The 16577-nt window shown below is 35.2% G+C and overlaps 1 protein-coding gene across 4 annotated transcripts in view; it reads left to right on the forward strand.

Annotated features, from left to right (window-relative positions):
- CEP83 (centrosomal protein 83) overlaps positions 1-16577 on the forward strand; it is a 127396-nt gene that overhangs the window by 100010 nt on the left and 10809 nt on the right. For 3 of the 4 annotated variants that reach the window (XM_063074918.1, XM_063074919.1, XM_063074921.1), the window contains 3 exons: positions 2509-2584; positions 4484-4641; positions 6941-7070. In XM_063074918.1, the coding sequence (XP_062930988.1) occupies positions 2509-2584; positions 4484-4641; positions 6941-7070 (364 nt within the window). The remainder of the gene's footprint in view (positions 1-2508; positions 2585-4483; positions 4642-6940; positions 7071-16577) is intronic. The other variant, XM_063074920.1, reaches the window with a different exon arrangement.

Here is a 16577-nt window from a genome sequence, read left to right on the forward strand (position 1 = left end):
TATCTTAGAACTTCTATATCTTTATCTCTTTCTATTCTCTCATTCCTTTCAGTTTTAGTGAAACTATTCTTTCTCCCTTTACTTCCAAAGTGAATAGTGCTATCTTAATCCCATCTCCTTTGTTTCCTATAAAGTCTTTCTTCATCATTTACACTCTTCTTCACCTATATCTTTAACTTCTCTATCTCAGACTCTTATTTTGCCTTCAAGGTCCAGTTCAAGTATGACCTTTTTTTTTTTTTTTGGCGGCAGGCTGGTATAGGGATCTGAACCCATGACTGTGGTGTTGTAAGACTGTGATCTAACCAACTGAGCTAACCAGCCACCCTAAGGTCCAGTTCAAATTGCATCTCTTTTACAGATCCCCTAATGAAAATTAATTGCACTTCTGTATTTTGTACTACCATTATAAGGCTTACTTTCTTTTGCCTTGTGACACATCTTAAGTATTTAAAACCTCGTTGAAATAGATACTATACTTTATTCCTAAATCTGCAGCACTTTCTTTTGCAACAATATCTACTTTTTTTTGAACTCTTCTGTTATTAGGATTTAAGACTATTGGTCTTATTCCTAAACCCTGATAATGTCTATTAAAGTTAATTTTATTTATGTTAAATTCCATTATCCCTTAGAATCCTAAATGTAATGATTTAAATCATGGGCTAATTTTCTCCTAAAAATTAATGAAATTCCTTGTGCTTATTAATAAAATTAATAAGTTTTAGATTCTAACACAACACTGCTTCAGCAAAGTGAACTGAAGAAGGTTTGGTATATCATGTCCTATAATCTACCATAATGGTGTTCTTATTCCTTTTATGTTTTAGTGATATTCAGATACTCTTTACCATTGGTTTCTTTGGGTTCAGCTTTTGTTCTTAGGGCACTATTGTTTCTCTTCATTTCTGTTTAACTTATTCAGGGCCTGAATGCTTACTTTACCAGTTCTTGTTTCTTATTGATTTACCAAGTACAATTGACCCTTGAACAACATGGGGATTAGGGGCCCTGACCCCCTGCGCAGTTGAAAATCTGCTTATAACTTTTGACTCCTCAAAACCTTAACTACTAACAGCCTACTGTTAACTAGAAGCTTTACCAATAACATAAACAGTTGATTAACACATATATTGTGTGTTATATGTGTTATATACTGTATTCTTACAATAAAGTAAGCTAGAGAAAAGGAAGTGTTATTAAGAAAATTGTAAGGAAGAAAATACATTTACAGTACAATATAGTATTTATTGAAAAAAATCCATATGTAAGTGGACCCCTGCAATTTAAGCCCATATTGTTCAAGGGTCAATTGTTTATCCAAGTTCTCTACCTGTGCTAGGATTTACTTGGGGCCTAAGTTTTCTAACTCTCGACCTGGGCTAGTGCCCACAGTGTTCTCTCCTCTATTTTTATCTTCATGATTTTGTAGGAAGAAATCTTTATTAATTCAATAACATTTAGATCCTTTGTTTCTTGCATTTGTATGTAAACATCTCAGGAAACAATGGGTCATGTCTTCCCAGGTTTCTTCCATGTTTTATTGTTTAATCTTCTTACACATTTAAATGTCTAATCCAGGATTTGGGTTGGTTCACTCAGTCCATGAACAAATATTTACTGAATTCTTACTGTATTTAAAGCACAGCCCTAGGCAGTTGAGAATATTGTGGTCCCAATAAGTATGTTCTAATTGGGCAGATAAGACTTGCTAATAATGCCAACCTAAAATAAGTGCCAAATGAATTATATTTGACATATGTGAAGAATTTTTAAAAGGGGAGGTTGAGGGGCCTATTCCGCCAAACCTAATTAGAATAAAACCTTCCTCATGAAGTTAGTCATTTAGCCACCAGAGCTGTTCTGCATTTTAAGGCTCTTGTAGAGGATGTATCATTTCCTTTGAAGAGGATGCAAATTGTGTAAGTGTTCATTCATCTCAGGGATGAAAAGCTCATAAGATATCTTATATGGAATACAGTACGTATGAAGTCCTAAAACAGTTTTCTTTTAAATCTATAGTGTTGTAGAGCGAAAGTGAAATAGCGATATGTCTGAAAGCATTTTTTAAATTGTAAAATACTGCACAGATATGAGATGGCCTATCTTAAACTGGACTATTTTCTGATGTCTTAGCTACACACTCTGTACTTTTCCACCACTGGCCACTTGTTGAGGTTATTCCCTGTATTTGTCAAAATCTTACCTGTCAGGTTTTAAACTCCATGTAGTTTTGTCTGTTTCCCCTTGAGAGACTTGATTTCTCATCTTCTCTATGCCCATAGCTTGTAGATTTTCCTTTTGCAAAAGGAGTAATTTGTGTTACATTTGGTTATATGTGAACACAATCTAGCTGCCTGTAGTCTAAATCTTTATGGTTGTATCTCCCACTTTGCATAGCATACTTCATAGTGTCAAACGGACACTCAGTAGAATGATTGCCTCATTCAGTGAAATAAATGAACTATGGATTCTTAAAATTGTCTTTTGTTGGGTTGTGATTTTTAGGCTAAAACTTCAACAACAAATTGTGAATATTGAAAATGCAGAGAAAGAAAAAAATGAAAATTCTGACCTGAAACAGGTATGATTTTAGCAAATATTTTGCTTTTATTTTTTTGACCTACTACTTTAAATCCATGTTTTGAATAGTTTTTGGAATTTTGCGGATGAGTATTTTAAAAATCTAATCACTGTAATGATGAGGCTGATATATAAAGATGAAATGCTTAAACCTCTATGCTTTAATTTAGTAGGTTTCTATTGCTAACTGCTGTTTTTCTTAAGATATTTATAAGCTATGGCCCATGACAAATTTTGTTGAAGTACAGTTGAAAGTATAGTATGTTGATACTCTGAATTTTAAAAATTAATTAAAAAGATTATCCAGGCTTTAAGTTACTTGTATGATTGACTTGTAACTTTATGTTTATTCCATGAGTTATTTCTTGCTCTATGTCTGTATAATCTGAGGGATGTATTTATGAAAGGAAATATATATTTTAAGTTATTTGGGTTCAGGAAAGATTTTTGTAGGGTTGAGCAAAACATTGAAGAATGTTTGTTTAATTTTTTTTCATATGAAGTAGTAAGGATTCTGTTTTTTGGATGTGTGTTCGCATGCTAGCTGGTACTGCTTTGCATGTGTCTTAACTGGAAGGGCATACTGTTTGATACTCTGAGAGAAGTTATCTGGTATCATTGTCATTGGGCTTTCTATAGTCCTATAGATATGGAGAATTATTAAGCTCTTTGAAGGCTGCTTGTTCAGGCAGCTATAATAGAGATTAAATATTTGCAACCACTCCAGTTAAAAACAAAGAGCGAGTAGTTCTATGTGGAGAAATTTATTCTAAAATAGAAATCTGAGACATACCATTTTACTTTATTCTGCTAACAATTGCTCTGTAGACATACAAAGTCCTTCTTATGTAGCTTTCCTACCATCAGGAAGTAATGGGATTATTTCCCATTTATTTAATATATTGTATAAAAAATCTTATTTCTTGTGACTCTTGAAACTCATAATGGGTTCTTTTGATCCCTGTCTCTTGACTCTTTTTGCTCTGAAGTGTTTCTCTGAGAATGGCTAAGAGAGGTAAAAAGAAGTAAAAGAAAAATGAGGTTTTTAAATGTTTATTAATTGGTAAAATGGCTTGTGGGGGAAGTAGATGTAACTTTCCCAAATGAAGATTATTTGGATATAATTTACAAATTTACAAACAGTGTGAATCTTTCTAGCCTGTTAATTTGTAACTAGATAGTTACCTACTTTTCATGATAAAAAGTACTCCCAGATAAAGGTAATTTGGGGTGGAGAAAAATTCTTGAGTGGCATTATGTAGTTTGATAAACGGCTCTACAGGCCAAGGAATATCTAGCATTTGGTAGATTTCTGGAGCGTCTTTTTTCTGTTCAACACTGGACATATAGAATGCTTGGAAACCTTTTAAAAACAATGTGAGTGATCCTTCCTGTATTTACAATGAACAATTCTTGACTGCTCAGAGAGCAGAACTCCTGGAATGTTGCAGATCTCAGAGTATGTGGGAGGGGGAAAATAGGTTTCTTTAGCTGCTTTCCCAGTTGACCTGCTTTTAAAATCTGTTCTTTCCTTGGAGGTTAGGAGAAAGCTAGAGTGACAGGAGACTCACTCTACTCCTAGGATTCTCTTTTCTCATCTTGCTCTCTTCCTGATAACCCTTCTCCCCACTCCCAATACCTCTTCAGGCCTGCCTATTTTGGGAAGAAGAGAGGGGACTCAATAACTGAGGAATATGGTCCTTGATAGTCTCTGGTTATAATAAAAAAATTATCTTAGTTGCTGTTATTTGTTATTTCATTTAAGGGGCATCCTCAAAGGCACACTAGCTTGAGGGGTGGGGGCCGTTTGTGAGGCCGATGCTTAGTATACTCTGCTTCTGTCATACCTTACTGCATTTGTTTAGTGGTCTTATGTCTCTCTTCTTTCCTCTCTTTTAAGCAAATCAGTAGTTTGCAGATCCAAGTGACCTCACTTGCACAGTCAGAGAATGAGTTGCTGAATTCAAACCAAATGCTGAAGGAAATGGTGGAGAGGTTAAAACAAGAATGCCGAGATTTAAGAAGCCACGCTGAAAAAGCACCACTAGAACTTGAAAAGTAGAGTTTGCTCTTTTTTATGTACCAATTATTTTTCCTTTCTGCTATGTAATAAATAGTTATTTTAGTGATGATTCCAATGTTGAATATGTTTAAGGAACTAGTTATAACTAGTTATAAGTACTCTTTGATAAAGTACAGTGGTGTTAGGTAATGTACTTTCTATTGCTATAGAATGAGTTTTATGGACTCTTGCATTGTAAAAAAACAAAACAAAACAAAACAAAAAACATAAAAATAAGACATTTAGGTGTCCACTAAAAGACAACTGATAAGGAAAATGTGGCACATTACTCAATGGAACACTACTCTGCCAAAGAAAAAAGAATGAAATTCTGCTATTTGCAGCAACATGATGAACTTTGAGAAAATTATGTTAAGTGAAATTAAGCCAGGCACAGAAAAAGGAATACTGCATGTCTCCACTTATAAGTGGAAGCTAAAAAAATAAATAAATTTTTTTTAAAAAGAAAGATACAACAATCACAATAATACATTAAACTTTCAAAAGGAGAGAACAGAACTGAGGTTACCAGAGGTGGGGAAAGGGTGAGTGGGAGGGGGGTTTAGAGAGAAATTGGTAAAATGATTACACAAAAATGATTACATTATGTAATGTTGAATATACTAATTGTCCTGATTTGAACATCATATATTGTACACAGATACTGATATTTAATACCGCACTCCACAAATGTGTACAATCAATTATGTCACAATAAAAAAAAATAGACATTTAGGAAAGAAGCCCTTTTAAAATTCTGCCTGAGTACAGTATTTTGAAAACTCTCAAGGAAAAACTTTTATTTATTGGGTAAACCAAACATTTCTTACTTCAGAAATCTAAACTATTCTGAATGCCAGAAAACAGAATGGTTTGGGTTTTTGTGGCTTTTATTTGTTTGTTTTTTTGGTGTGCAAAAGTTACTTCCTAGAATTAGAATTAGTCTCTTGAATTTTCCCTTTGAAAAGCTAATTTATTTGGTTATATATTTTTTGGTCTTGAAATTTGTTAGTAGTAGATAGTAGTAGACAGTGAACTGGTAGAGGAAAAGTTATTTTGGTGTTGTTCCATTCTCTGGAAAAATTTATTCAGATGTGGTAGAACACTACTTTGTATTTGCTTTGTCTTTATAATGTGTTGGTATTATAAATTTTTATTTTTATCTACAAAACATTATTCTTTTCAAATTTGTTCTTTTGAAGGCCATCTTACTACATAAAACTTTTTTCCTTCAGTTTTTCATTATTTCATATTTTAAGGCTTGTCCATTGTTTCATCTATGGGGTTGAATTTCAAGGAAAGAAAGTAAGCAGGATATATATGTCCATAATGTGTTGTGACATTCCAGAAGATCCAACTTCTTTTCTCTTTTTTTACTCTTTTTTTTGGGTGGCTGGCTGGCATCATTGGTGTTATCAGTACCACATTCTACCAAGTATTATTCTTTAATTTTACAAAAAAAAAAAAAAAAAAAAAAGAAATTTGCATCTCGGAATCCTCAAGCATTTTGATTGAAATGAACTTAAGAATTCTAATGACAGTGTAGCCAGCAAATTTAAATAATTCATTGTTGGTTTCTGAATATTATTCATAGGATTGTATAGAAGAAAATTGTTGGACTAGGGGTCAATAGAATATGATTTTAGTCCTATCTAAAATATTTAAAATCTGTATAGTGTTAGGCAGGCAAGTAATCTAACTTCTCAAGGTTTATTCTCATTTGTACTGCCTATAGTAAGGATACTAAAAATCACATAAAGTATGCAGAATAGCTTTAAAAATATAAGTTTTCATGATGTTATTTTAAATTATCATTTATATGAATTTTACTGTAGCTAGAAAACATACTGCATCAAGACTTGATACCAGGCTTGATTTTTAACCAGCTTTATTACGCCCAGTTTTTATAGCTTGATGGTTATCATAGTTCAGATCTGTTTATCAAGTGTTTGCCCTGCTATTAACTAGATATGAGTCCTTAAGCAAGTTAGTTAACTACTCAAAGCCTCAGTTTCCTCATCTATAAAAAGGATGTGACAGAAGTACCTAACTCAGAGGGTTTTTCTGAAGAATAAACAAAATGTTACATATACCGTTGTAAGCATAGCGCCTGATTCATAAGAAGTGCTCAGTAGAGGTAATATTAGCAAATATGTGGCCATACAAGAGTGCCTGCAGTTGCATAATAAAGGATGTAGTCAGGCAATAAGTGAGTTTGCCTATACTTATAATAATATCTATTTAATCCTAAGAGTTTATATTAACTTCCACATTTTACATATATTCTTCTGACAGGACACTAGAAGAGAGACAGATACAGTGGTTGGAAGAAAAGCATAAGCTTCATGAGCGTATCACAGACAAAGAAGAAAAGTATAATCAAGCTAAAGAGAAACTACAGCGAGCTGCAATTGCCCAGAAAAAGGCAAGTGGTTCTTATTGAAATGATTTCTACAGAGTAAATCATAATGAACTATTTTAGAAGAATGAAATATATAATTGAAGCTGAGATTTTAGTGATATATTTAATTTGATATTTAAACTTGACATTTTGCTGTCAACCTTGCAGAGATAAATTGGGAAAATCCAAACTGTCCAACAAGTTTATTTCTAAATTTTGTGTGCAAGTCAGACATGCATTGAGAGCCGACATGCATTTTCCCATAGAGATGGTGTTTTTCAGAATGATAAAGTTTCCAGGCTAGCCCATCCAAGTCTTATTTAACTCATTCTGCACTTAAATTATAGTGTGATTATGTCTGTTTCAACTATTCCTAACTAATATCTGTTATATGGCTTTTGTTGTTAAAAGGCTTTTTTTGTTTCCAACTAAGAAATATAGGAGCAGATATCTCTGCCCCAGCAGGAGGAACTGGGACTCCCCCTGGCTTCTGAAACAGCCTTTTTATCCTTTTTAAGTTTTACCTTTGCAGGCATACTTTTCTCCAGAACCTGAAAACTTTGTTTTGTTGGAAACAGTCCAGGACATCATGGAAGTAATGTAGCCAGATGATTCATCTAAGTCAGTGGTTTACAACTTTTTTTTTAATTCAGCAAACCCAAGGAATATAGCAGGTCCCATCAGTAGCTGTGACTCACTGTGTCAGTGATTCAGCCGTTTTTTTCAACAGGATTGGAGTGTGGGGAGGACATGCTTGTATGTGTGTGTGTGTGTGTCTATAAAGTCCCACAAATGATTTGATATGTCTCCATTTGATAAATTCCCTTAGTAATAGCATGCGTTGTGGAGTGTGGAGAGAAGATTTGAGATGACAGGAAGATGCTTCTGGATATCTTAATATCTCTGTGTTTATTGGAAAGATTAACTCTTCACATTTTCATAAGAGAACATAACTCTAGATCATTCATGTATTCTGAATTTGGAAACCAAGGACACAGTTTCTAACCACCTTTTTGGGTTATTGGATGTAACTGACAAATGTGACTGATAGTTGGAATGCTAATACGCGTGGTCTAAAAGTCATGACATAACTCCACTTTCTTGGTTTCTGAATATTATTTTTCTCTTCCCATAATGCTAAAAGTAGTATAATACTGAGATTAGAAAAACAGCTTTTCTTATGTGGGAATCCTAGTGTTTTATGTCTAAATATAAACACTTGTTTGTTTTTTTTCCTGTATGTGTCACTTTTCTTCCTTTCTGTCCATATAAATATTGAAAAATGTGTGAGTACTGATGGAATTTCAGTGAATTTTTTATGACTTGTGATGATCTCAGGAATCCTACTTATGCTTCCTTGTACTGTGTTTGGAGCCTAAAAGCATCTGAAGCTAAATTTCAGCAAGAAATCACTAGAAATTATAAAAGCTGATTTTATCTTTCACAGAGAAACTTTTATGTTGAGGTTTTAGGAGTATCTTAGTGATCAGATTCTAATTATTGAGGTTATTTTGGGTTGACTTCTTTTGGAGTAAAAGTGACATCCAGTGGTGAGAGAGATTATCAACTAATCATGGGTATACCAGAAAGAGGGGAGAAGGTTAAGAAACCTACAAAGTTTCATCAGTATAGTGACCTAGAATGAATTTTTTTCCTGCTGAAATACCTGCCAAATAATGGGTGCCAACATAGTAAATATTCATTTCACTTAAAAAAAAATGTGATCTGTGGATTATGATTTAAGTCATAGGAAATTGTTAAGCTCATTTCAGTGAATAATTATGACCTAGAGCTCTCCCACCATGGGGGACATTGCCCTAAGAACTTATAGCTTTATGTCAATTGAAGTGGAAAAACATTATATGTGACATAGAAATACTATAAAAAATATATATAAGTATATATAATTTTAGGACTGGAAGGGATCTTAGCATTCAGATAGCTTTTACAAATTAGGAAACTGAAGTGGTAGTTACCCAAGATCACTTGACTAATTAAAATCAAAGCCATGATTAAAATCTATATTTTTCCATTCTCAGTCCAGTGCCCTTTCCACTGCATTACTCTTTAACTTCTCACTTTCTTTGATTCCAAATACTTTAACGCTTTTCTCTTTGTTATACCCATGGTCCATATGAGTCTTATTTCCTATGTCAGAATAATCACTGTAAATTAATTTAACTCATACTCCTTTCCCATTCAAGTTGAAGATAATACTTCTGTATGAAAAGTTTTGCTATAAGATTACATAAATATAATTCATGAGTGCAACAAACTTTTTAGTTTCTTTATTTAAATGACAAAAATTATAACTTTCTTATGCAGTTAAGACTTAAAACAAGTCACAAAATATGTACCTTAGGGCAGAAATCATAATCTTGTAGTTACTTTTTTGTGAAAAGTTCTTATAACCAGAAAGTAGCAACTTTATCCCCCCTGTCAGGCTGGATAAGATGGCTCATTGCCATCTGAGTGTGATTATTTAGAGCTTCAAACTCCTAAGCTTGAAGCATGTGTCATTTCTGGTAAGTGTTTTTAGGTAGTCTTTGGTGTAAATGATATTTTCCTGTGTGGATTTGTTTGGAAAAGCTTGACCAGGGATCTTGAGTTAGGATGACTTTATGTGTCTGATGACTTCTCTGTGTGTCCTCTCCACTCCCATTGTTAAAGTATGTGTGTGAAGAGATGTTTCTTGGAGTGAGTACAATGAGTTATTTTTACTTTTGAGGCACTTGCAATGACAACTTGTTATTTTCATTCTAAGGTATATCTTTCTGACATAATTCTTGGTCAGATTCTGTTGTGAATGTTTTAAAAAAAGAGATGAACCATAGTACTGAAGTTGCAAAATATCTTATGAAATGTTTTGTGTGGCCTAGCATTATGCTGTACACTGGAAGGAAAATAGAAGCTGTGATTACTCTTTACCTTTGATGATCATATAATCTAGTTGGAGAAATAAGATAACATGCAAGAAATTCCTAAATAATACTATTATTCACACTCAGGTGATTTATACAGACACTAAAGTTTGAGAACCACTGTGCCAGACAGAAAAAAGCCTGAAGACAGGGGAGACAGTTAGAAAGCTGTTATGGTAAACTTAAAGTGAGATAAGAAGTCTAGAATTGGGGCTTGGAATATAGGAAAGAAAGGGGAAGGGTGACTTACAGAGGTATTCTGAAGTGAAAAAAAAAAAAATTACACATATAGTGGTTAATAAGAAAGAGAAAACATGAAGAATTTTAGCTGTGAGAGGATATAAATGGAGTTATTATAATGGAATGAAGAACATGTATCAGTTGAGGAGTAGAAAGAGAAGACAGATTTGACTAAACACATATCAGATATGAAGTGATGATAGTGCATCCATGTAGACATCTCCTAGACTCTTAAGTGAAAGTATTATATAGATAACTAGAAATAATGGGTGTAAGGCATGAAGATGAGTAATTCAAATTAGAGGGCTATAATTAGAAACTTGAGATTTTGGAGATGATTGAAGAATACGAAGAATAAGAACTAAGTTGATTTGGAAAGAGGAGCTAGGTGCAGTGGAGTACAGTCATAGAGGTGGAATCTATATTGTGGTGTTATGGAAGCCAAAGGAGAAGAAAGTTATCACAGATAAATGGTATCGAACATGATTATTGAAAAAAGTTAACTAAATTTAACTAGAAGATGATAAAAGAGGAATCAGTTTTTTTTTTTTTTTTTTTTTTTAAATTTTTATTTTGTCGATATACATTGTGGCTGATTGTTGCTCCCCATCACCAAAACCTCCCTCCCTTCTCCCTCCCCCCCCTCCCCCCCAACAATGTCCTTTCTGTTTGCTTGTCGTATCAACTTCAAATAATTGTGGTTGTTATATCTTCTTCCCCCCCCCCCGGTTTTGTGTGTGTGTGTGTGTGTGTGTGAATTTATATACTAATTTTTAGCTCCCACCAATAAGTGAGAACATGTGGTATTTCTCTTTCTGTGCCTGACTTGTTTCACTTAATATAATTCTCTCAAGGTCCATCCATGTTGTTGCAAATGGCAGTATTTCATTCGTTTTTATAGCTGAGTAGTATTCCATTGTGTAGATGTACCACATTTTCCGTATCCACTCATCTGATGATGGGCATTTGGGCTGGTTCCAACTCTTGGCTATTGTAAAGAGTGCTGCGATAAACATTGGGGAACAGGTATACCTTCGACTTGATGATTTCCATTCCTCTGGATATATTCCCAACAGTGGGATAGCTGGGTCGTATGGTAGATCTATTTGCAATTGTTTAAGGAACCTCCATACCATTTTCCATAGAGGCTGCACCATTTTGCAGTCCCACCAACAATGTATGAGAGTTCCTTTTTCTCCGCAACCTCGCCAGCATTTATCGTTCATAGTCTTTTGGATTTTAGCCATCCTAACTGGGGTTAGATGGTATCTCAATGTGGTTTTGATTTGCATTTCCCGGATGCTGAGTGATGTTGAGCATTTTTTCATATGTCTGTTGGCCATTTGTATATCTTCCTTAGAGAAATGCCTACTTAGCTCTTCTGCCCATTTTTTAATTGGGTTGCTTGTTTTCTTCTTGTAAAGTTGTTTGAGTTCCTTATATATTCTGGATATTAATCCTTTGTCAGACGTATATTTTGCAAATATTTTCTCCCACTCTGTTGGTTGTCTTTTAACTCTTTTAATTGTTTCTTTTGCTGTGCAGAAGCTTTTTAGTTTGATATAATCCCATTTGTTTATTTTTCCTTTGGTTGCCCGTGCTTTTGGGGAAAGAGGAATCAGTTTTGATTATTATGTCCGTATTTTTTAATTGTTCTATTATTCCTTTGTATCATAATGTTTGTAACACTAAGGCATTCATTTGACTATCCTGTGATTGTATTGGACTGCTAAAGTAAAAATTAAAATTGTTCCTTTCAACCAGTTTCCCCCCTGGACTTTCCATTTCTTTCAGTAGAAGTCATTCTTCCAATCATTTAGGTTTCAAACCTTTGATTAATCCTAAGGGCCACCTTTTCTCCAAATCTAGTCAGTCATCTGTATTAGTAGGACTGCTGTAACAAATTGTTGTAAACTATGTGGCTTAAAACAACAGAAGTTTATTTTTTCACAATCATGGAGACTAGAAATCCAAAATTAAGATGCTGGCAGGGCCATGCTTTCTCCAAAGGCTCTGGGGGGAGGATCTTTTTCTGTGCCTCTGTCCTAGCTTCTTGTGGTTGCCACCAATCCTTGGTGTTCCTTGGCTTATAGACAAATCATTTCAGTCTCTGCCTCCATATTTACATGGTGTTCCTCCCTGTGTATCTGTATCTCTGTGTCCAAATTTCCCTCTTCTTATATAAGGACACCAATCATATTGGATTTAGGGCCCACTCTAATTTGGTATGTCCTCATCTTAACTTGATTACATCTGTACAGACCCTATTTCCAAATAAGGTCACTCTGGGTGTTTTCTAGCACCAACAACCAATTCTCAATTCTCTGGATACCAACTGGGTGTCAAATAATTTAATTCTGAAACTATCTATCTGCAGTTAAAGTTGATCCCACAAGTTAGAAAGCTCAGTCCCACAAGAATGCCACCACTTCAGACTTCAGACTTCAATCACAAGTCTAAGCCACCTGTATTTCTGACCAACTGACTATAAATTAAGGGTTTCGGGGCTGGCTGGTTAGATCAGTTGGTTAGAGCGCAGTGTTAACCAAGGTCAAGGGTTCGGATCCCCTATTGGCTAGCTGTAAAAATAAATAAATAAAATAAATAGATAAACAAATAAAAATTAGGATTTCCCATGACTTCCTCCTCATGTTGGATGATTTGCTAGAATGGCTCACAGAATTCAGGAAAACACTTTACTTATCAGTTTATTATAAAGATACAACTCAGAAACAGCCAAATGGAAGAGATGTACAGGCCAGGGTATGGGGGTTGGTGGGTTGTGGTGTGGAGCTTCCATGCCCTCTCTGGGTGAGCCACCCTCTCAGCAGGGCAGCATGTTCAACAACCTGGAAGCTCTCTTTTTAGAGTTCAATCTCCAGTCCCTCTCCCCTCCCTGGTAGTCTTGGTGGAGCCACCCCTCACCCACCATCTAATCAGTTGGTTTTTCTGGTAAGCTACCCCCTCCTGAGACTATCTAAGGACTCCCCACTCTAAGTCACCTCGTTAGCATAAACTCAGTTGTCATTGAAAGGGACTTATTATGAATTACAAAAGACTCTCTATCACTTAGGAAACTTCAGGGATTTTAGGAGCTGGGTGCAGGAACTGGGGACAAAGACCAGATATATTTCTTATTATATCATAGTCAAGTTTTGAGGTTCTGGGTGGACATGAATTTTTGGGAGAATACTGTTCAAACCAGGATAGTCACTAAGGCCCATGAATTCTTCCTTTATGATGTCTCAGTTTTCTCCCCACCCTATTTCTTTTCTTTCCTATTGCTAGAGTCCTTTCTTAAACTCTCTTCACTACAAGATTTTTCTGTATTCATTTAGCAAATTTACTCAATACATTTATTGAGCACCTACTATGTATCAGGTACTTTCACTTGTGTACAGAAGTAAACAAAGACCCTGCACTGAGAAGCTTACATTGTAGTGGGTGGGAGACATAAACAAACAAATGAGTGTCAGGTGGAGGTGTGTGATAAAAGGAAAATTAATGGGAGTAGGAGTGCTGTTTTACGTGGGTGGTTAGTCAAGCCTTCTCCACTAAGGAACCATTTGAGCTGGCACCTGAGGGAAAGGAGGAAGGTGCCCTGCTGTTATATGGAGGAGAAGAGTGTTCCAGACAGAGGGAATAGCAAGTACAAGAGAGAGGCAGGAGTCTGCTTTGTATATTGAAGGAATGCAAGGAGGCCCAGTGGCTAGAATAGAGAGGTGGTGGGAGGCCGGATGATGCAGGGACTTTGGCTTTTATTCTGAACGTGATAGGAGCACATTAGAGACTTTTGAAATGAGAAGTGATATAATCTGAATTATATTTTAGAGGAATTTCTGTGGCTGTTGTGTAGAAGGGCAGAAGAAGACTTAGGAGACAGACCCCTTTTTAGTAGTTCAGGTTAAACATCATGTGACTTGGAATAAAGAATTAGTGGTGCAATGGTAATCAGATTCTGTACTTCAAACATAGAGCTTACAGTGGTTGTAGAGTATGAAAAAAATGAATCAAAGATGACTAAGATTTTGTTCTTGAGCAACTGGTAAAATAGAGTTGCTGTTTACTGACACGGGAAAGACTATGGAAGGAACATGTTTGGGGGGTAAAATAAAGATGCCTTTTTGGATGCATTAACTTTTTGAGATGCCCATTAGACTTCAATGTGGAGATGTTAAATAGTTGGATACATGAATCTGGAGAGTACTGTGCTAGAGGTAAAGAGTTGGGAGTCATCAGCGTATGAATGTTATTTAAAACAATGGGGTTAGATGAAGACACCTAGGAAGTGAAGGAAGATTGAGAAGAAAACAAGTCTGAGGATTTAGCTTTAAGTATTTCTAAAGTTTAAAAGTTGAGAAAATGAGGAGGAGACTGAGGAGGAGAGGCTGCTATGGAGGAGAACCAAGAAAGTACTGGTGCCAAGTGAAAAAAAAAAATGCTTCAAGTAAGATAAGCTGTGTCAAATGATATTGATAGGTAAGATGTTAAGACAGTGATATAAAGACCAAGAATAGATTTGGCCATGTGCTGATGGTTGGTGACCTTGGCAAGTTGTTTCTGTGGAGTGGTAGGTATGCAAGCCTAATTGAAGTGGAATCAAGGGAATCATTTGGATGAGAACAATTATAGAGGTTGTCTATCTAAGGAGTTTTGTTTTGAAGGAGAGCAGAGAAATGGGGTAGTAGCTAGAATCAAAGAATTTTTTTTAAAACAGTATTTAAAAATATTTTTAATTGTACATATTTGTGGGGTACAGTGTATTGTTTTTAATACATGCAGATACTATACAGTGATTCACTTAGGGTAGATACCATATCTATCATCTTTTCTTTGTAGTGATTATGGCCAAGATCCTCTTTTCTAGCTATTTAGAAATATACAGCATAATGTTTTTAGCTCAAGTCAGTCTAGAACACCAGCATTTCTTCTTCCTGTCTACCTGTGACTTTGTATTTGTTAATCCACTGCTTCCCTTCCCACTTGGCCCACTTCTCTTCCCCACTTCTGGTATTTCACTCTATTTCTGTGAGAACGATTTTTTTTTTTTTTTTTTAAGATTCCACATATGAGTGAGTTCGTATGTGGTATTTGTCTTTCCGTGTCTGGCTTACTTCAATTAGCATGGTGGTCTCCACTTCTATCCATGTTACTGCAAATGACAGGATTTCATTTTTTTAAATAGCTGAGTAGTATTCTGTTGTGAATATATATCACAGTTTTTTATCCATTTATCTGTTGCTGGGCATTTAAGGTTGATTCCATCTCTTGGCTATTGTGAATAGTGCTGCAGTGAATGTGGGAGTGCAGGAGTCTCTTTGATGTATTGATTTTGTTTCCTTCCTTTGGGTATATACCCAGAAGTGGGATTGTTGTGTCATCAGGTAATTCTATTTTTAGTTCTTTGAGGAACCTACATACCATTTTCGATAATGGCCGTACCAATATACATTCCCACCAACGATGTATGAGACTTCCTTTTTCTCCACATCCTCGCTGGCATTTGTTTTTCATCATTTTGATAATAGCCATTATAACTAAAGTGAGGTGATACCTCATTGTGGTTTTACTTTATATTTCCCTGATGATTAGTGATGTTGAACATTTTTTCATGTGCTTGTATGTCTTCTTTTGAGAAATGTCTGTTCAGGGTTCTTTGCCCATTTGTTAATTGGGTTATTTGTTTTTTTGCTGTTCAGTTGAGTTCCTTATATATTATGGATATTAGCCCCCTGTCTGACATGTAGTTTGCAAACACTTTCTGCCATTCTGTAGGTTGTCTCTTCACTTTGTATTTTGTCTCCTTTGCTGTGCAGAAGCTTTTTAATTTGATGTAGTCCTGTTTTTCCAATTTTGTGTTAGTTGCCCGTGTCTTTGTAGTCTCACTCAAAAAAGTGCTGTTCTCTCCCATTTCATGTAGTGTTTCCCTTATGTTTTCTTCTAGTAGTTTCATAGTTTTGGGTCTTGAATTTAGGTCTTTAATCCATTTTGAGTTGGTTTTTGTGTATGGTGAGAGATAGGGGTATAGTTTCAATCTTCTGCATGTAGATATCCAGTTTTTCCAGCACCATTTATTGAAGAGGCTGTCCTTTCCCCAGTGTATATTTTTGGCATCTTCGTTGAAAATCCATTGATTGTAAATGTGTGGATTTATTTCTGGGCTCTCTATTCTGTTCTACTGGTCTTTTTGTCTGTTTTTATGTCAGTAACATGCTGTTTTGGTTATTACAGCTTCATAGCATATTTTGAAGTCAGGCAGTGTGATGCCTCCAACTTTGGTTCAAGATTGCTCTGGCTATAATGGGATCTTTTGTGGTTCCATACACATTTTAAGATTGTTTTTTCTATTTTTGTGAAGAATGTCATTGGT

This window comes from Cynocephalus volans, chromosome 12, assembly GCF_027409185.1.
Source record: "Cynocephalus volans isolate mCynVol1 chromosome 12, mCynVol1.pri, whole genome shotgun sequence".
Taxonomy (NCBI): Eukaryota; Metazoa; Chordata; class Mammalia; order Dermoptera; family Cynocephalidae; genus Cynocephalus; species Cynocephalus volans.